This window comes from Histoplasma capsulatum (genome assembly GCF_000150115.1).
Source record: "Histoplasma capsulatum G186AR genomic scaffold supercont2.19, whole genome shotgun sequence".
In the NCBI taxonomy this organism is placed as follows: Eukaryota; Fungi; Ascomycota; class Eurotiomycetes; order Onygenales; family Ajellomycetaceae; genus Histoplasma; species Histoplasma capsulatum.
Genome location: NW_025544819.1, coordinates 240,829 through 261,897, shown reverse-complemented (window position 1 = coordinate 261,897; position 21,069 = coordinate 240,829). Strand labels below are relative to the sequence as shown.

Genomic DNA, 21,069 nt, shown 5'->3' with positions numbered 1-21,069 from the left:
AACCACTAGTTACTTGCACATGTCCATGTCCATGCCCGTGTCCATGGATGTGTAACTAACCAAGGCTAGCACAGTATGTATGACATCTCCTAGGCGGGTGACTTTTGAATTCAACGAGCGAGCCCTTTCATTCTTTTTCCTTACCTTTGCTGTTCTTTTTTTCTTTTCAACCTTCTCGTTCCTGACCTTGGGCTTCCAAAAGTCAATTTCACCCCATGTACAGATTAACCTCCGTCCAGATCATCTCCGCCACGTCCCAGGGGGGGGCCCGTTTTGGAAAAAGTGGATCCGGCTCAATCAAAAGTCATCATCAAGCCTTTGCCCCGTCTAAAATATACCCACTAACCTCCATCTCACCTTCACTGCTAATACGCGTCAGGAGGAGCTGGACCTCTTTGAATGAATAGCTGCCTTGCATTTTAGAGAACTGCGCCTCCTGCCTGAACCCGGTGGGGAGGGAAGGTTGAAACGTGGACGAATGTTCGGGCAGCCACAGGGTTTTCATGGTAGTTGCCACATGTTGCATGTAGTATATCGGCTCGATAAAGCTGACCAGGAGTTCAAAAACTAGGGAAGTTTACTTGGAGTGCACAAAACTGTTTTTGTGTCGCTCTGAAAACTTGACCGAGATCACTTCAACTGTGGAGAATTGGAGAAGGCTGTTCAACAGGCAATCATGTGGTTCTACTATTGTATTGGGACAGGACATGGACCTGCTGAATTCATCAGCTGCAAACTGCAAGGGAGATCCTTGATGGATGCCCTGACACAAAGTCTTGGGTAACTAGAAGAAGGCCTTGAGAGACAAAAGAAAGGATGGGAACCGAGGATTAGTTATATAGCTAAGTTGGTGAAAGGCGGGGGCGGGGGGGAGAGAAAGGAAGAAACAGATATGGAGGACTTGATCCTCTGCTCACCAGACGTTGTTATCATAGCCCGGCTGGTTCAGACCATTCCTTCGTCCCTTCATCACAAAGCCAACTCGGCACAGGGCGCGCAAGTTACACCCAGAAGCCATGCCATGAGGACCGTTCGGAGCGTTTCCTCTGGATGCAGATTAATATCACCTACTCGCTGCCTACCCTTCCATTGGGGATAATAGCTTGTAAGTGCGACGTTAATATATCATCTGCCGCTTCCCCCTCTGGTCGATGGCTCTGGGAATGAGGGCCCAGCAATTTGGCCGTCTGTATGTCAAGTTTGATAAATATCCCGAAAAGACACCCTTGCGGCTCTGCTCTTCAGATGATCCAGGCGCTGTCTGAACGTTGGAGGCAGGATACGCCGTGAATCATACCGAGTTCTCCATTCGATACGAATGCACCTGTTGCCCGCCGCGACCGAAGGGGAATGTGCCTCATCTCTCTCTCTCTCTCTCCTTTTTTTTTTTTTTTTTTTTTTTTTTCGTTGTTTGAAAAAACAAAATCAAATAAAAGAAAGGAGGCAGCGGGAAAAACGGCGCAAAGAAAAGAAAGAAAGAAAAGAAAAGCAGACACCGCCCTGTGATGTCTAGGATAAATAACTGAATGAATAAACCGTCCAGAGAGATTCATAGGTCCACCATTCGAGGGACCCTGGAGTAATAATCTACAATAACAATAAGATTAAGATATATGTAAAAAAAAAAAAAAAAAAACAAAGAAAAAGGGAAAAAAGAAAGAAATGCTACATATAAACTACCGCCCAACTCCATAACCTATAACAAGCAACAAAGCAAACGAGAAAGATAGAGAAAGCAAATAACCATCCAAGAACTATCTATACCCTTCCCCGGACCCCGACAGGCTACACAGACCCCATTTTATTCCTCCCTCCTCCCCTCCAATCTCCTAACCGCCCTCTCCACCTTCTCAATCCTCCCCTCCCACTCCGCCCAAACCTCACTACCGCCCAAAACCCCAACTTCCACCCACCGCTTCGCCACCAGCGCACTACGCGCTCGCAGCTCCGCTATCTCTGCTGCCTGCTGTTCCTGCACCGCTACCAGTCGATCCAGACGTGGCTGTAGCTCTATCAGTGATGCCGACAGGGACGCGGGCGGGATGGGTAGGTCCTTGAGGGAGGTGAGGCGGGAGGCGGTTTCGGGAAAGGCAGAGGCGTAGGAGAGGATTATGGAAGTTAGGGCTTGCTGGGAGAGCGTGCTGGGGATCGCTGGGGGTTGGGGTGAGGAAGACGAAGACGAAGAGGTGGTGGTGGTAGTGGTGATGGGGTGGATTGATTGGAAGAGGTCTGGGAAGCGGGAGTCTGTAGAGAGATTAGCTGCGGCGGCTTTGTAGCGGACTAGGATAAAAACAAAAGGTCTTGCTATAGAAAAGATGCAGAAGATATAAAAAGCGAAATATGGAGCAAGTGGTGCCCAGCGGATACATACAGAGTGCCAAAACATCCCTCACAGCCGGTACTTTATTCGCCAGCGCCTTCAACTCATACTCCAGCTTGGCCAGCCGCGTCATCGCCGGCTTCTCACCGTCGCCAACACCCGTCGCTGTTGTTAGCCGCCGTGGCTCCCCTGTCCAGCTCGACTCGCCCGACAACAGGTATTCGATCCTGCGTAACCGCGACTCTAACAGCTCGATGGTGTCTGCTGCCGTTTCCACCGACGTAGGCATGGATGTGGGCGTAGATGTAGATGTTGGTTTCGCCATGAATGCGGCGGTGGATGTGAATCCGAATTGTGTTCTATAGGCAAAGGGGGATAGAGAGTGTCGAGGTTATCATTCCATTCAAGCTTGTTATGATTCCTCGTTGTTGTCCCAGATGCTGTCTGGAGAGGTCGCTCGTCATGTGTTGACTGGGTTATTTTTGAGGATTTAGGAGAAGTTGGTTAAGGTAGATCATCCATCCATTGATTCCAGATTTGCGTATTTTTCTGTTTATTGAGTTTCTGGGCTCGTTCTTCTGGTTTCGTGATTTTTTGTCGGATGAGGGAAACAAACATGAGATGGGAGCTTTGGAAGGAGGTAAAGGTTTATCTGGCGTCCATTCCTCTTCGGTAAATGTCGTGTAATTGGAAATAAAAATTGATATACTAGGCAGAAAATAACCGATTTGATACGCTTTGGGCAGTTGTGTGTAATTTGATATTTGTGCCTTTTGTTGTATGTGACAAAACAATATGTGAGATTACAGACTGCGGAGAGGACATCGTCATTGACAAACAAAACAAACATCTCAGTCAGGTCAAATGCCCCTTAAGACTTGGCAGGGGCTGCTCAATAGATTCTTTAAAAAGGTGCACGACAGGCAAGTGACGACGAAGAATGCTTCGACAACTGCTTAACGACGTTAGAAATCCGAAAGTAATGCTCTCCTTCGACATAATAATAACTATGCTAGAGTAGATCTATGAATATGAACAATTCACATGCGATGTGATGCGACATAGCGTCTGCTCATAAGGTCAATAATATCATCATAAAGTTGAGATCGGGGCAAAAATTTTTTTCAAAAAGATGGGAAAATGGCTTCTTCTCTTTTTCTCTACGTCTCCATGTCAGCTCATCTCGATATTTTCAAAGGTCATTATCAGCTGCCCAATCCAGATGGCCGTTTGATCCCCCATCCCCCCATCCTCACTCACACTCAGGCAGTATGGCTAGGGGGCATATTGAACTCCACTTCGATCTTCTCAGGACCATGCTCACAGCGACTACTGCCACCCTCACCATCATCACCAACCTCCTCTCGAATATTCTCCATAGAACCAGAAGGTTGTGTCGAGCACCTCACCCGACCGCTTCCACTCACACTACCATGCCCTAAAATCGCGCTTCCCCCACTGCCAACCCCTCTTTCCTGCATCTCCGGCTCCTTGTCCTCCATCTCACTAGGCGGCGTGTCCGGGAATGATGAAACTTCATAGTCGAACACATTTGTCGTGCTGGCGCTGAGCGCAGCACTTTCTGTGCGGAGGCTAGCGGGGATTTGATCATCCCAAGATCTCTGTTCCTTGTGACGGCTATTTCCAGTAGAATTATTTCGACCTGCTTGTTTGGTTCCAGCGGGTCCCTCTCTTGATGTTAATGGTGAGGATAATGTGGGTACGTGTTGCGGCTCTGCAACTTTCCTGGATGTTTGTCCGTGAATACTCGAAGTCTCCTCGGCCCCGCCGCCCAGCGGTTCAAGATCAGGCCATGAACTTTCGCTAACTTTTGCAACTTCTTCTTCGGCTTGTTCTTGAAGCTTTTGAGAAACTTCTTGTCTTTCACTTTCGAAGATTTTGTTGTCCGCGTCGACAAATTCCTGTAAAATTTTGGTGTCAGGAAGACAATTTTAAAACATATACAACATACGGGGTTAAAATAAAACTCAAAAAGTTCACACCTGTAATGGCGGCGGAAGCGGACCCTCCTTGAAATTGACCGCATTCTCATTCGCATATACAAGTAGCACAGAACGGGCCTCTTCCTTAGCGGCGCGGAGGACTTCTATTTCTCTGACGGGCCGTACAGTATAGCCGGCGACATCCATGTTGGCAGGTAAAGGAACCCTTGGATTCCTTTGTTGCTGGGCGATACCTGAATTTTGATGTAATGAAGGTACCGCTGGAGTCTGTGTGGCTTCCGCATGTCGAGCTTTGGCGTCATCAACGGAGAAGCTGATTCGCCACCACTGCCACTCATCATGGGCTGAGCTTACGGAGATGGGCCCCTCAGTCATCTCGACGTTATTTTCGACGTTATTTTCGCGTCGTCTTAATACGTATGTGACATGAGGATGGGTGCAAACTCCCCGCAATGTGTACTTTCTATGCGGTGGCTTAGCTGGGTCATTAGATGCGGTGGTAAGCTCCTTCGAACACCGTCTCAACGACTCCAGGGCTTGGGATTTTCGCTCCTCCAGAGCTATTTAATTGTATTAGTAAAGCGGCTAACAGGTTTAGAAAAAAGTGGGAATATTCCTCACATTTTAGCTTCTGATCGATTTTTTCAGTGAGAGCTTTTAACTCATTAGCGAGGTCCATAACCGCTTCATGCGACACGATGGTCCGTTCTTCCACATCTGGATCCTCAAGAGACCCGTTTACGAGGTGGTTCCGCGAGGCAACTTGTAACGCATTAACTGCCAAATCAAAGGTATTCTTGATCTGGGAGGTCGAATGACCAATCTTTGGTGTCGAAAACCGCTGCATTAAATGCTGTAGCTTATCGATCTCCAGGCTGGTTTCGATTCTACGTTTGCGAATATTGCGCGAGATGTCCCTGCACGCCTCCATATACCTGTCTGGATACCACACAGCAGGGATCTTAACATCAACGGATTTCTGCGGGTCCGTAGAGTTCAGCCGTAGGGAAAACACTTCACCGATACGATCTATCCATATATCGTCAAGTTCTGAATCCGGTGAATCTTGCCACATGGAAACATCGATAGCATCGTACAGCGTTTCCACGAGATCCGAGTGAACGGGGAGTTCCAATGCCAAAAATTCTTTATCAATTGGTTCTTCATCCACAGAAAACGGTCGTTTATAGGCTAATGATGAGAATATAGTAGCTAGCTGGTTATCTGGCGTGGCTGCAACGGCAGACCTTTGCCACGATTCCAAAAATTGGCCAACATTGTATTCAGTACTCCAGCTCTGAATAGATTTAAGATTGGCAAGGGCATCGATACTTCCAAAAGCGCGATGTGTGCCATCCAAAAAAGCCATAAGTCTCTGTACTTCAACTAGAACGTCATCGTGCACACTATCGTCCATATAGCCATCGTCGGCGAATGTCACTAAGCTAGGAAGGTCAATAGGTTGTCCATTCCACCACTGCGAGTCACTGCCATAGTCATCAATGACATTGTCCCTAAGGAGCAGAGCTTCCCTTGCTAGTGGGATTGCATGGATAATTGTAAGAAAACCCGCTAGGTAATCTGCCTCTTCTGAGGGGCGAAGAAAAACAGGCTCGCCATTGACCCTCTTCCGTTCCTCCGGATCTGGATGGATACATACTTCTCGGGTCGCGGGCTCGAGCAGTGTTAAAGCCCATGCAGTTTCGTCATAATGATTCCGGGTTGCCGGCGCCAGCTTCGTCTGATTTGTGCTGATAACACCGGTCTCCTGACTGCCATCATCGATGGAAATGTCGCCATTTCCACCGAGCTCCGCATTCAGAGACAGTGCCACTGCCCTTTGCAATTCGTGCTCCTCCTGCTCTGCAAGAGACATATGCTGACTTGGACTCGCTCCCACTGAAACTGTGGTTAGATAACCTTGATCAAATTCGGGCCAACAATGAGCTCCTCGACAACTTACCACCAGGCTTATTCGCCGGACCTTCGATCGGCTGGCCTACTTTAGCTTCCTCAGTGTGTTCGTAAGAGCCTATTCTCGACGGGGGTCGTGATGGAGCCGTTCCATATCCAACGGGGTGAACGGGATCGGAATCGATTCTAAATGCTAGCAACGTACATCAGTATGTGCTTATCATCACCTTACTAGGAGCACGTAGCTCATCTTTTGGAAAAAGCAATCATATGAACTCACAAGGTGCGTTTTGATTCTTATACCCATATCCTTCATTTTGACTAGAAGGTGGCATAGGCCAGGACACGGAAGGCTAAATCAGAGCATCAGGTCAGCGAATTAGGTTTGATTCAAGTACAAGTTCCAAAGATCGCAGCATATATGCAGGTTGCTCACTTCGGGTTGAACACTGTCAGGGTTTTCGAAGTAGGCATTGATAGCTCTGTTGGAATCGCGATTATTGGCCTAGAATTATCAAGCAATGACATGGGCCGTATACTGTTAGCGACGATTGTCCATACAAAATAAAACGCCCGTTTGGGGGAGTAACATAAACGAAACATCGCAAGCAAAAGCCAACGAAACGTTGGGACAGCAGTCCTAAAATCCTTTGTACCTACTTCGAGAAAAGCTATAGCCTTCTCGCGCGAGGCATTTGTGAAAGATATAAAGTTCTCGATCGCATCTTCAGGAATATCGTAAGAGGTCATCATCTCGGCCACTGGCATTCTACCCAGTAGCTGAGGCGGTGATACTTTCGGAACGTCACTCCGGAGTGACTAGGGTTTGCTGCTGGTGGAGAGGTAGTTGGCGGGTTGCTTCTGCCGCGGCCGAAGTGTGCGGGGGAGGTTCAAGGCCAGGTCAACACTCGAGCCAAACCCTGAGGTCCCAGCGGCAGGGCGGTCAGCGATTTGGGGGACTTAATAAAAGCCAATAGGCGTATGCTTTATCTTCCTCATGGGGGTATTGTCCGTTTGTTGCGCAGTGTGCGTTGGCCTGGCTTGCTTTGGGGTTGTTTGCAGAGGGGTGAGGGGGGAATGGTCTTGGCTTGTTGGGATTTTTGCCAAGCATCACCGATCTGCGGTAGCTAGCTAACTCAGCAATGCTATTTATTGAGTTACTACGAGTACTAAGTGTTTACCATGCCCATAAGCAAGCAGCTTGTTGTACCCTTTGACATGTTCGAATTTTTGCTTAAATATCTATAGGCCAATAAATTGAAAGCAAATGTTCATACAGGGGGAGGATCTCCTGAATGACTTTCTTTGTATCTAGAAAACAAGAACTCAAACCCATCGAACAACAAAGAAGGTTAACAACTTGTTCCAAGATATAGAAGATATAATATTTCTGTTTCCAGACAATTTCAACGATAAGACATTCTGGTACCCTACTAAGCTGGTAGATATCATCATCGATATGGAAGTACCCCAGGTTAGCTGGGTTAAGAAAAACAATCCGGGCACTTCTGTTTCGCACAGGTGGTTCCAGGGCTTCTTTTGATCCTTCCTTTATGTAGACAATTGCCTTCAGCCATTGACACCTTCGAACCCGTGATGGTGTGTTTTGCACGCCCCCAAATGGTTTTGACAAAGCCGTTCTTGTTTACCCCGTTTCAGTAATCCTGATTGCCACTATCCTGGCTAAGAATTGGGAAACAGTAGTACATACATAAGAGAGAGTGGTTCACCGCAGAGAGAGATAAAGCACCCCGATACATCATCATGGTTCTTCTCCGAAACCGCCCAAGTTCGAAGCGCTCAGAAGCACTATTTGATAAGTGATATCACCCCCCACAATATAAATAGAATCAGCCCCGCATGTTGAAGAAGAAGATGGCTCCTATTGGATCAACGAGTCAGAAACACTCGGCAGATAGAATCAATCATATCGAGACAAAGACAGCCTCGCCAGCAAAAATAGCAAACGACGGTCCACTATCGCGAACAGATAACTTTAATTCTATTGCAGAGAATGCACATCCAAGCTACCGAGCGAAGGCCAGAGCAGAAATCTTGCTGCAGGCATTGTACCGCCAGATCAATATGTGTGCCCAAGTCCAATTGCTGAGTGCCCGGTTCACTCGTTCGAGCCGGGAAGTACTGACGGACAAAACGAGAGAGAAGGACATGCTGAGTCAGAAATATGCTGTGAAAGCACTGGGTTTGGTCATGGAGGCCAAGGGCAATATGGTCGGAAGAAAGCGGCGGAAATCTGTGAGAACTGCATCTCATCAGGGTACCAAGAGGTGCCAGAGGTCGGGGACACCCGAAATACTCAAGACAGCAAAGAGACGCCTGACTCATGCGTGGGAATGTTTTAAAAGAGACCCAGAGGTGTTTTCAATATGCGCACGTTCAATGGCATTCAGGGCAGCTCTTTTGAACGAGCCAGCACTGGTGTGGGACTCGTTCGAAAACCTTCTGAAGGAGAATTTTGTTAGTATCCTGGCATTTGCTCAGACAAGGCGCCTAGACACCAAAGCATTGCTTCCCCATGACGGCCCTATCCCGCACCCTATACAGACGGGAGGGAGGAGTGTAGGGACACTGCATCCGCATGAGGTTGTGGTCAACCTCAAATGCCAGTATCTAAAACGACCACGTTTCGAAAGTCATTATCAAAAGAACATAGGGAATTACAAAATACATTGGAAATGCGGAGGCGTCGACCCAACCTTACGCAGGCCCGCAGATGGGAAGTGCGACGTGTGTTCATCAGAAAAACCCTGTGATTGCATATATCCACGATATGCCGCCTTGTTTCTCGAGCTGATTGAAACCGCAGATGGTCGAGGCACTGGAGTGCGAACTCTCACCAACTTCCCCAAGAATACCATGTTAGGCGCCTATATGGGAGAAATTCTATTCAAGGACGAGTGGGAGTACGATACGGTGTATTCCCTACAGCTCAAAGCCAAGACGAATTATGGAACCGTGAGGGCAATCATCTGTCCCAAGCGATATGGCAATTGGGCTCGATTCGTGAATCACTCCTGTGACCCGTCTGTCGACTTCGTTTCCCGCACGATCGGAAAACGAATTTACATGATGATGGAGACGCGGAGGGACATCAAGGCGTTCGAGGAGATTACCGTCGACTACGGCAAACAGTACTGGAGAAGCAAACAAAAGCAGTGCCTCTGCAGGTCACAGTCTTGCAAAGACAAGGATAAAACGATACCTCAGAACGTACCGCATCCGGTACCAGCCATACCACGCGACAACCCCTATCGAAATTGGAACCTGAGACCAGAAAGTGAGGATATATATGGGATGTGGACTGAGTGGGAACGACGCTGGGAGAAGGTATGACCGAGATATTATTTATGAATGTATTAGTAGAGAGTGTACTTGTGGGTTTTCCAGATACTTCGGCTTTATTAATTGGATCTTCTTGTTGATTGTGTCCCTGCGGAGGAAAAGTTGTCCAGATAAGTGGATGGATGGAGGTCTCTCGGCTAGTAGTCAATATTATTCTAAGGGCTCGGGATGAAGGGTGTCGGTGTATCTTCGGGCATTCACCTAACTCGACAGATATCATTCTATGTAGTCTTATTTTTACTTAATGGCAGCACGGCGCAGCACAGGCAATCTCATATATAACGTCGGATGAACAAGCGAAAACATGCGGAGAAAAGTATTAGTTAAGTTTCTTGCCCTGACGGCGATTAACAAACCACCAAACCTTGTCCCCAATGCGTCTGCGCTTCTCCCTCCCCCAATAAAGTTACCCAACGCCCCCGAAGAGTAATAACCAAAGCTGCTCGCGGGACTGTGGGGAAAGACCAGGAAAACAAGCTTACCAACCGAGGTATGAAAACCGGCGACACAACGATAACAACATGCCTACATACATGAGCTTGCAAGCCTAGCCGCCAACCGCCAACCGCTAGCGGTGAAGAATCATACTCCTTCACGACAGGCGATTGCTGCTCACCACACACTCTCATTCGAATTATCGGAATTCCCATTCTTCTTACGCCCCTGGAATGTCATCCCTCCCAGAGATCGGCCAAAAGTCTCCTGTTACTTACTCCTGCTGACGGAGCTACAAGCCTCAGCACAGTGCCTTTTCCCCCGCATTTTTACTGAAGCTGGAGAGAACACCTACTCAGACACTCACGTTGGGGTGTAATATTATATGACATTCATGTATAAAATACGGACATAGACTTCCACTTCATATCTATAAAAAGATGCGCGGGTCTCTGGTTTGGCGGCTTCCTTGCAAGGCAAGGCCGAGAATAACATGGCTAAGAATTGGAGGCTCCAGTCTTCGGGTGCATCAAGTGCAAAGGCGATCTCTCCTGACAACGAGCCATGCTAGGGGACCTTCAGAGGTTAGTATGGCTATTCAGCTGCTAGAGCGTTCTGCTCCATTGCTTTACACCCAGTGCGCTCCCCCCTCCCCCCCTTTTTTTCTTTCTACGGTTGATGTTTCTTAATAATACTTTTAACAGTGCTAATATCGCAACTGGCTCTTTTATCGGCTTGCCTTTCTATACATTATTAGCCCCCATTGTTTGAACAAACCATCGGAGATCATTTCGCAAACATTGTGTCCAAATACGGTGACAAGACCGCGTTTGTGTCCTTACAATCCCCGCGCGCATCATAATATGCTGATTGAATCTATTTTAGTGTCATATCGACCCATCAGGCGCAGCGGTTAACATATGATGAATTAGACCGTAAGAGTAATGCGCTGGCTCGTGGGTTAGCTGCAGGCGGGCTTCCGAAAGGCGATCGAGTGGCTGTTTCGTTGGGAAATAGTATTGAATTTGCAATTGTATGATATAGCTATCGAAGCTCTTGGTATACGGTACACGTCCATAAGTGCTCACCGGGTTTAACGGATAGGTTACATATGCATTGTTCAAGCTGGGAGCCGTGCTGGTAGGAAGAATCCTATCCAGACAAGACATCATGTCTTCTTTTCTCCTTTTCCCTCTTTCCCCTCGTTTTCTGATCACACTAACATGATGCGAAACGTTGCTAGGTCCCGTTGAATCCATCGTTCAATGCGAACCAAGTGGTTTCTGCGCTCGGCCATCTAGAAGCTTCCCATTTGATTATGAGCACAGAGGTAAACCTACCAAGACGAGAGCCGCGTCCTACTCTCTCTCTTCTCCATCAAATAGTTCCCGACCTCCTCAGCTCAAAACTCGAGTCTCAAGCCGTCCCTTCTCTAAAGAAAATAATTCTCGTTAACAATGACGATGGCCGTGTCGACACCACATCCTTTAAATGCACCACACCGTTTGCTTCTCTATCGTCGGATCTCATACAGGATATGCTTCCCATCGCACCACAAGGGCTTTCACCACATGACGTCGTGAACATTCAATTTACATCGGGTACCACTTCGATGCCCAAAGCTGCCTGCCTAACTCACCGATCAATTCTAAATAATGGTGTTCAAATCGGGGATCGTATGCTGCTCACTCCGAATGACATCGTCTGCTGCCCACCACCCCTGTTCCATTGTTTCGGGAGTATTTTAGGATATATGGCAACTGCAACTCACGGCTCAGCCATCGTGTTCCCTGCAGAATCCTTCAATGCCATTGCCACGCTCAAAGCAGTCCAGAATGAGAGATGCACGGCGCTTTATGGGGTCCCGACAATGTTCGTGGAAGAGCTAGATCTCTTGGAGGAGGGAAAGGTGCCGTATGAAGGATTCCAATACCTACGAACTGGGATTGCAGCTGGCAGTAGCATCCCAGCAGAGCTCATGAAAAAGCTTCACAAGACGCTTAATCTGACGGAACTGACCATCTGCTATGGCATGACGGAAACTAGTCCTGTTTCAGCGATGACAACAACGGACGACCCCATTGAAAAACGAATCTCCAGTGTAGGCCGGCTCATGCCTCATGTGGAGGCGAAAGTGGTGGACCCCCGTGATGGAACGAAAACTCTTCCGGTCGAAACCAAGGGCGAACTTGTCGTAAGCGGCTATCTGGTCATGAAGGAATACTGGGGCGCTCCAGAACGTACGGCGGAGGTGATGGTGAAAGATGAGGAGGGCAAAGTATGGATGCATGTGAGTCTAATAACAGTCATGGGATATCTCCCAACTGCCTAACACTTAACTAATGCCTCTTTTGAGCGTAGACTGGTGACGAAGCCACAATGTCGCCAGATGGATATATCTCGATCACAGGCAGGATCAAAGATTTGATTATTCGTGGAGGTGAAAATATTCATCCTTTAGAAATTGAAAACTGCCTCTTTGCCCATCCTAGCGTATCCAGCGTTTCCGTAGTCGGGGTACCAGATGACCGGTACGGCGAAGTCGTGGCTGCATTTGTGATACAACGAGAAGAAGCAGAGCAGAAGCTCACCGCGGATGAAGTGAAAGACTGGGTTAGAAAGAAATTAAGTCATCATCTAGGTAAGTTTTCTTCCTTTTCCTCTTGTCCATTCGCTGTTTGTACTACTCTCCTTAGATGTTGTCCTACCTGCTGCTACGCCTGCGTGGAGGGTGCAGTTCAATTGTGAACTGTGGTTGCATTGAATCTGGCCTCGAGTATTTAAAAATAATATTGGCTTTATATTGGCTCTACACGACGCCCCTTTATCGCCAAAGGATGGAAATCGAGCCACGAGGTGCGATGTCATTGCCTGGTCTCAACGTGTGCTGTCTTTGCCAGCCGCTCCAAGATGTGCCAAGATGCCAATTCTCAGATCATCCGTTGCTTGTCGTGCTTGTTTTTCTCTGCCCTGTTTTTCGATGCACGGTGCGCTCCACACGGCGGGGTCATAGCTCCATCCAAAACCCAATCGCTATCATTATGAGCCATTTCCCCACGCGTATGAAATGCTTCTGTCCGTTTCCCCGCCCAGCTGTGTCACGCTCACCGTATGCTGGACGAGGATTTGCGGATTTGCCATTATTTTGTCAATACGGGAAATCCTCAGCCGCGATTCGTGCGTGTTTTGACCAAGGGCATCGCAATTCACCATTTGCCTCGGAAGAACATCCCTCAAGTAATGATCGCATATCTCGTGCCTTCCTTCTGGTCCCCCGAAGTGCCATATTGATTTTTATTTTTATTTTTCCTTACTCGTCCTTGAGTTCTCGGAGTGTCGCATCGTATAGTGCCGCCTGACTCTCTCATTTGGTCAAGAGGCTTGTTTGAATATCTCAAGCAAGACAATCCTACCAGAGCCACTCTCCTCCCTCCCGTCTTCCAAAGAAGGCAAAAGCACCTAGCCCATCATTTCCATGTCCATCTCCTCAAGCGTTGACGATTACGGCTCGTCATGCAAATCAATTGAGATGCTGCTGTCCCTCCCCCACGTTTTGTCATGCTTGGCGAATGCTCCCAGCCAGCCAGACCCAGTCATTACCCCTCACACCGCACGTTCCCTTCGTGTCTGCTCCCTTGGGTTCAAACTTACGCTAAGCCATGACATATCGTTTACATGCCCTTTTCATTTTCCCAATTGCATTACGAGAGTCCATTACCCGCTCAGAAAAATTCATTATTGAGCAAGCCAAATTATTTATTTTTTCCTCCTACCCCCAAGCCTTAAGCCTCCCTCCAAACCCTTGGGCAAAGCAGAATGAGGGGGGAAAAAGACTCAAGAATACAAGACAGAAAAAGAGACCACCACATTCCACAAAACCAGCAGCAGCAGCAGGAGTGAGGATCCATAAAAAAAAGGAGGAAAAAAAAATCCAGAAACAAATTAAATTAAAGAAAATACAAATTCAGCTAACCCGGCCGTTCCCCGTACATACAGTACCGAAATACGTCTTCCTCATGAACGATGCGTCCGGGTTCCCCAAGACGGCAAGCGGGAAGATTCAGAAGTTCAAGCTTCGTGAACAGGCCATCTCCATGCTACAGGGCACGCAATGAGAAAAAAAAAAAAAAAAGAAAAAGAAAAAGAAAAAGAAAAAGGATCCTTTCTTTGCTGGGGGGGTTTTTTTTACCTCCAAAATCATTGGCTTTGATTGCTCGATTCGGGTTCGGATTTTGCCAGATGGGTTTGTTTTAATTCTTTATTTACACGGGGTTTTTTTTACCATTTTATTTAAACCGTTTTCCTTTTTAAAAAGAACTTTGCTATCTGCTCTACCCCAGCGTATTTCACCGTCGTCAGCTATTTTATTGGTTTCTCAATTTCCCTTCTCTCCTTTCTACCTGGGGGGAAGGGGGATCCTCAACTCTGTAGCCACTTGTTCCCTCCTGTTTATTTGCAGTTACGATATCCAAACATCAACTTGTCGTTTCTTTCATTCTGGTTAATTTTCGTCGCACTCCGTTTCATTTTTATAACTTTCTTCTTTCCTTTTTCTTTTTACGGTGTCATTATTCTCCTTGTGCCCGGGAATCGTAAACTCTTATATATATATATATACATATAAACGCATATATTACATACATCCAGCAAGCACTCAAATCAGCGCACAGGCCTCTCGATGCAGTAAATGACACACGACTCCTCTTTTGGAAGGGAAGGAAAGGGGGAAACAACATCTGGAGAAGGTCGTAGTATGAATTTTGTTCGAGGCGGAACAGAAGAATCCACCGTTTTATTTTTATTTTATTTTTTTTTGTGAAGATGAGGGACACCAGGTGGCCATCACATCATATCGTTGTCGGAACGGGAGCATGCAGGAATGGGGGGATGGGGGGATGGGGCAATGGAGAAAGTTGACAGCTCACTCTCGAGTCTCAACAAGGCTTGTTTCCCTGCCTCGTTTCTATACATATCCATCTGGGAAGAATTTTTTTTTTAAAAAAAAAGAGAGAGAGAGGGAGAGAGAGAGAATAGCGAGGAACTATTTTTTCCCTCTCTCCTTACTTCACGAAAGAGCCTCCCAACAACAACAACAAAAAAAAACAAGCATTTTCTTGGCCAGGCAGCCAAGAAGATCGTCTTCGTTTTCCCTTTTCCCTTTTCCCCGATGTAGCACAGGACTTGAAGTAGTTACAGTACAATATAGAAATGAAAAGAAATGAAACGAAAAGAAGAGTGGGGGGAAAAAGAAGCAGTATGTCATTTCGCCATGGGGAAATCTCCCCCAGATAATGGCTGGCTCTCTGCTGGGATGGATTCATTCGACGAAGATTCCAAACCCAAGTCATAAAGAACCATGGTAGTGCGTCCGCAGTTTACCAGAAAGAAGTTGATCAAGGCGAGCAAAGAACTCGTGGTATTTTTGATGTTGACTCATTCCACCACACACAGACAACTTCTCTTCCTCTGTAGGTGGTAGAATTATGTCATACGCCCAAATTGTCCAAGCACATGTTTTGGTCCTTGGACACTGGTACCGGTAACTTACAATATTTATATAATTGGTGTCTGGTGCTGTTAATACTAGTAGTTAATGATGATAAGGTCGTCTGTCCTGTCTGGATTATCTTTCCTGTTATTTCTTTTTTTTTCTTGTTTTCCTCCATTGTTCCTCACCGCCACAAAAACAGAGCACAAGCTACTAAATCACGCGAGAAACAAAAAGTGGCTCCGGAACCTTTCTCCAAGGAGATGAAAATGGCTTTGTAACGAGTCAGTCCGTGTCCGTTGTCCGTGTCCGTCTCTAGGCATCGAGGGGCAAGTCAACCTTAACTCTATCCCGAGAATCTTATCTACTACAATCCTCATGTTGCTGGAAACAAACAGCCGGCCTATCAGCCAGCCTATCAGCCTGGTGACAATGCGGATGACAGAACGCACGGAGCCTCGGGGCTCCCAGGAAGTTTTTTTTTTCGCGGAATGGTGAATGGTGAATGAATGGGGGATAGATGGGTGGGACAGCATTGCATTCGCACATGGCCTCGCTGGTTCAAACACCCGGCAAAACCTAACCCTCTCCCTACACGTGCATTGTACGGTCCCGTGCATGCACGTCGTCGCGTATGTGTATGTAGCACAGATGACGTTCGGTGTTGCCGTTGTCGTCGTCGCCGTTGTTGTCCGTTGTTGTCGTTGTTGTTCCTAACTAACTGCGTACTGGAGGAAAATAATTACTGAACGAGGGTGGTCTCAAGCAAACAAACGGGGACCAATGCTTAATCCTGAAACAAGCTCTCAGGCCCGGGCGCAGGGCGGGGGGGGGGGGGGGGGAATTGTAGGGAGGTATATTTGATACTAGTTAGTTATTATTTTAACTGGTTATTGCATTCAGAATGTTATGCAGCATGAGCATGTGCTAGTAACTGCTAGTACGAGCATCCACGTCGTGTTGAAAAACCCAATACACTGAGAGTTGTAAAATAGTTGAAAGAGATGTATGGAACTGCTGAATAGACTAGTTAAGAAGAAGAAGAAGAAGAAGAAGTTGATGTAGTTAAATGGATTTAAAATCCTGGAAGGGGGTGTGTACTTGCACTCACTTTGCCCTAGTTCAACTATTTTCATCGCTCGTGTGCAGGCTTGCCCCTTCCGGAACAAAGCAACCAAAAAAAACCCTTCAGAAATCCCTCATACAAAAAAGAAAAAAGAAAAAGAAAAAGAAAAGAAAAAAGAAAAAAAGGAATTTTTTTTTTTTTTTTTTTTTAGAAAAACCCCTGCGAAAAATTACCAAGGGGCTGGGCTAGTCAGGCACGTTACGTTCCAGTGAGGTATTTTTATTTTATTTATGGGGAGGAGGGGGGAAATTGCCTTGTGGCATAATTTCCACCCCACACACATGTGCAGTACATATTTATATATATGTATTCCTCGGCAATTTTCGGCGTGGTTTTATTAATTACATGTGCTGTAACTCTCCATACATATTGCATACATACGAAAGGTCCTGGTGTGTCTTCTACTAGATTTATTTCACTTCATTTCAACCCCACAAAAAAAAAAAAAAAAAAAGAAAAATAAGGGGAGAAGCCCGCTCAAACGGGGAAATTGGGCAGTGGTGAGAGCCGGGAGCGGTGGTGGTGGATAGGCAAGTAGGTAGCTGCTAGTTAGGCTTAAATGCTCCAGGAACCGGCACGGCGAGGAGCTGGTTCGGTTCCGAATGCTATCGGGCGTTCAATGGAGGATTGAATCGATATGCTAGTTCTGGACATATATTGGCCCCCTTTTGCACAGCTACCTACCTACCTACCTACTTATTTACTACTCACCCTTGTGTGGGCTACACCGCACATGGCTAAAAGATCCGGTCCAATGAACAAGGAAGAGGGAGGAGGAGCCTGGAGTCAGAGGCTCGTCTTACAGCCAGCATTGGAGATGTGTGTATCTTGGGAATGAGTGCGGAAATTCTTCTCGGAACTTTGATATTTCATAAATCCTGATATAGCTTAAAACTGCAATTGCCATTGCTAATTTGCTAGCTAGCTTGTCCTTGGAACGCGAACCTTGGGGCAAGCTAAGGCACCTGACGCGAACAACATATCACCATCCCCTCCCTTAGGGATCCTGCTCCTTCAAACTCACGGGCTCAAATGTATTCGCTCCGCTCTTTCAGCGCTGGCTTATACCTTCACCCAATGACTGACTGTCCAAGCCATAGCTTTGGGTGTGCATGTGTTTCGGGGTGTAAAGCTCTCAAAAATAGGGGCTGCAAATGTACAGTACATACCCATTGTCAGGCATGATGTAGACGAAACCGCCTGTTGTTGCGGGAAGAAATCATATCCGCAGGATTTGTCAAGGTGGATAGGGAATTTGGGGAATAATAGACTTTGGAGCACCGACTCAAATCAACCGAGGGGCTCCCTGTCCATATCATTCCTTTTCCAATCTCCTGAGAATTGGGAAACGTAGCTGCTCCGACCCGCGCCCTGAAGGAAAAATTCAGCTTCCGTTGCAAAAACATCAACCCCCAGGCCCAGTGGTTGGGTTGATCTGATCCAAGATCAAAATTTGACAGTTGCCATCGTTGTATCCAAAATACCGGTGCTGTGGTACAAGGATTTCGGAGTTTTCGCAACCGAACAAAGTTCTATTGTGTTGATCTGGGCTGGCGCGTGCTGGGCGGTGGTAGGCGCGGCCGTTGATGGTTCAGGTTCAGGTTCGATTCAGGCATGCAGACAATCCACGGGCTGCTCCATCAAAACTGAACAGGAGAGCCAGAGAATATGACGATCCCCCATCGTGTTGCTTGAACGGAGAGTACAGGGGGAAGCCACTGTTCGGGTGCGGAGAAACGTGCACATAGTTCCACACAGGAGGTGTCTCATAGGTTTCCCCCCTTCCCTCTGAGGGCAACCAGAGGGGTACAAAAGTGTATCACCGTTCCAGCCAGGTTTGATTGCGAGGCTTCCTCATCCCGCACAGGGATATCATAGTTTAAACGTGGGGAAACACACCTTGTGCAACGTGACGACACTCAAGCAGTAGCAGCCATGCAATCAATGGTCGCGTTGCAGGTTGGTGAAGCCAACGAAGGAGAAACAGATAAACGAAGACAACAGTATAAATATATCTATCATACCAAAGAAGGCACCATCCCCAGGGCGCAAAAGACGCCCCAAAGTGTAGGTGGAGCAAAGGTTGCCACGTAGTTGTGTATTTTTCCCCACGCCCTGCACCCTAGCACAGGACCAAGGAGTCGAGGACCGAGGACCCCAATCATACACAGTAATATTTCAATGGCAGACTCCTTTGAGAAGAACTCTCGTGAGGTTGGGAGGAAAGCCCTGAGTGGAATAGCAACGCAGACCCTGAGCCAGCCAGGCAGGAGGTTGCGCGCGGGTGTATGCATGTACTCCTGTGAATGTATGCGGGCGTATGCGGGCGTATGCGGCGGTGGGATGGATCGCGTGGGGTCCGAGTAAACCCGATCTAACTGCCATCAACCAACAAGCGATCCAGGAATGGCTGGCATATGGAAGAAGAAGTAGACGACGAGGCGGGAAGAAAGTCCCGCGCTCCGATTTTTCAAATTTCCAGAATTGGAGCAGAGCAGCCAGGATATCCGCGGTTGTTGGTGGGGTGAGTTCCCGGTCATCACGATCACGATGAACCGGGTTCCCCCTCCCAACCCGCAGACGTGGGTTCTTGTTGTCCTGTAGTTATTGGGTGGATCGAGGAATATCGCTGTTCTATTCTTCTTTTTTTTTTCTTTTCATTACTCCTAGGATGTATGCCATGTCAGATTTGTTGGGGCGGTTATTTGTGTTGTTCACCAGCGACCCCGGGGATGGGGGGCGCCCGGGGTAACTTAGTCCATTTCCACATATTCATTACAGAATACACATTGTTGATGAAATGCCCCAGTGGCAATGAACATTGGGGGTTGGCCTCTGTCGTGATCGCGCTTATCTTCACCCCGGATGCCGACAAGACAAGACAGTGCATGTATGGTCGTATCGACGTAATCTATTTCAGCCGGCGGTTTTGGGGAAATTTTTGAAGGACGCCTGACATTTCGTCATGGTTCCATCCACCGCCGGGGCCCCGCGGAGAAGGTGTGTGAGCAGCAACCGCACTCATCCTTTATCTTGTTCCCCAGGCTTCCCTCTTTTCTTCCATCGTCATCTTCCAAACCCAGGCGAGGACGACGACGACGACGACTACGAAGACGAGATAAACTCACTGCTCCACCCACATGGGCGAAGAAGGTTTGAAAACGCCGTAAAAGCGACAAAGGTCAGTTCAATCCTGGAGAGGCAGACAAGACCTCGTGCTTCCAGAAGCCAATATCATTGGTATGAGCTCTGATCTCTCGCTCGGCGGAGTTCTTTTTCTTGTTCATATCGCGCTTGATGTTTAATTCTTTTCTTTTTGTTTTTATGCACGTCATTCTGGGGATGAATGCGGAGAAAATGGGGAAGATAGAGAGATAAGAGAGTATAGGAAGTGGGTGGTGCTTGAAAACGCTCTTATCCTCCTCCTTCCCTTTTACCTCTCTTCTTATCCCTTGACTGCTCTCGCGAATGGCAAGTCGTACTGTACTTCTAATTACTATATTTTTGGCCATCTGGATTAGCGCCCATCCAAGAAAAGAATCAAGGTTCAAGTTTTGAATTTGCGTGCAAGGCGAACCCCAAGGATGATGATTATGATTCTTGCCGTATCTCGGAGTTGCCGACGGCAGGAGCAGCGATGCATCTGTCCACTGCAACTGCGGAAGAACCAGAGGGTTGCGATGTTTGCGGAGCCGCCACCGGCGCCGGGCAAAAAAAAGAACCGAATACGAAATCTTTCAATACACGGTATGTATGGTTACGGAATACATACAGCGCTAAAATGAAAAGAAAAAGAAAAAAGAAAAAAGAAAAAAAAACCACGGCACAACTGTCCCGACTGGCTGGTGATCTGACCCCACCCCCAGACGTATGCCCCAAAATAATTCACACCAAAACTGCCCATTGCTGGGGAATGCAGTCAGTCGACTATGATCAGATCAATACTCAAACAACACAGACGGACAGTACCGAGGCACCCAAGAAGGATACTGGAGATGGAAGTTGCGTGCCGAAATCTCATACGCGGGTAACATTGGTTCCGATATCATCAGTACCAGAATATAAAAATATCCGCGCCCGCCACACTTTAAACTGCCGTTCTAGAAGGCAAGAAGAACAACCTCTGCGGTGCGATGCGGCGCGATGCGGCGAGCCAAGGAGTATTTTTATTTACTCCTTTTTTCACAAGTGCCAAAATTGCATTCATCAAAGAAAAAGAATCAATAAAAGGACATATGTAGTGAGTCTTACTCGTAAATATCCAGCTATCACACAATATCCACGGTATGTGAGAACAATAAGCCGTTATAGTTACGTGGGGTGGAAAGGTTCGAATAATCAAATCGATGAATACCGAGTCAGCAAACAGAGCAAAGAGGCAAAAAGTGTTTACCACTCACCGCTTTCTCCTCCCTCCCCAAGGGGTAAGAAGATCCCCACGTCCATGTACATGTACCTC

At 47.3% G+C, this 21,069-nt stretch overlaps 5 protein-coding genes across 5 annotated transcripts; 3 read left to right on the top strand and 2 right to left on the bottom strand.

The window, feature by feature from the left end:
* Positions 1–310: 310 nt before the first annotated feature.
* HCBG_08976 (uncharacterized protein) lies at positions 311–2,645 on the bottom strand (the record flags this gene model as incomplete). Its single annotated transcript, XM_045436025.1, has 6 exons — positions 311–567; positions 598–784; positions 1,083–1,187; positions 1,537–1,587; positions 1,880–2,304; positions 2,372–2,645. 6 exons carry the CDS (start codon positions 2,643–2,645, stop codon positions 311–313), a joined length of 1,299 nt encoding a protein of 432 aa, XP_045283347.1.
* A 937-nt stretch (positions 2,646–3,582) lies between these two features.
* HCBG_08975 (ubiquitin interaction domain-containing protein) lies at positions 3,583–7,255 on the bottom strand (the record flags this gene model as incomplete). The annotated part of the gene is made up of 7 exons (XM_045436024.1): positions 3,583–4,242; positions 4,324–4,844; positions 4,906–6,183; positions 6,248–6,391; positions 6,479–6,551; positions 6,635–6,703; positions 6,859–7,255. 7 exons carry the CDS (start codon positions 6,946–6,948, stop codon positions 3,583–3,585), a joined length of 2,835 nt encoding a protein of 944 aa, XP_045283346.1.
* An 818-nt stretch (positions 7,256–8,073) lies between these two features.
* Positions 8,074–9,853, top strand: HCBG_08974 (SET domain-containing protein; the record flags this gene model as incomplete). The annotated part of the gene is made up of 2 exons (XM_045436023.1): positions 8,074–9,546; positions 9,791–9,853. 2 exons carry the CDS (start codon positions 8,074–8,076, stop codon positions 9,851–9,853), a joined length of 1,536 nt encoding a protein of 511 aa, XP_045283345.1.
* A 707-nt stretch (positions 9,854–10,560) lies between these two features.
* On the top strand, positions 10,561–13,009 carry HCBG_08973 (AMP dependent synthetase and ligase; the record flags this gene model as incomplete). Its single annotated transcript, XM_045436022.1, has 6 exons — positions 10,561–10,580; positions 10,882–11,029; positions 11,101–11,136; positions 11,240–12,286; positions 12,358–12,637; positions 12,897–13,009. The coding sequence occupies 6 exons, from the start codon at positions 10,561–10,563 to the stop codon at positions 13,007–13,009; spliced, it is 1,644 nt and encodes a 547-aa protein (XP_045283344.1).
* Positions 13,010–18,791: 5,782 nt separating this feature from the next.
* On the top strand, positions 18,792–20,675 carry HCBG_08972 (uncharacterized protein; the record flags this gene model as incomplete). The annotated part of the gene is made up of 6 exons (XM_045436021.1): positions 18,792–18,928; positions 19,015–19,134; positions 19,420–19,508; positions 19,655–19,791; positions 20,132–20,357; positions 20,569–20,675. The coding sequence occupies 6 exons, from the start codon at positions 18,792–18,794 to the stop codon at positions 20,673–20,675; spliced, it is 816 nt and encodes a 271-aa protein (XP_045283343.1).
* Between the last annotated feature and the right edge of the window lie 394 nt (positions 20,676–21,069).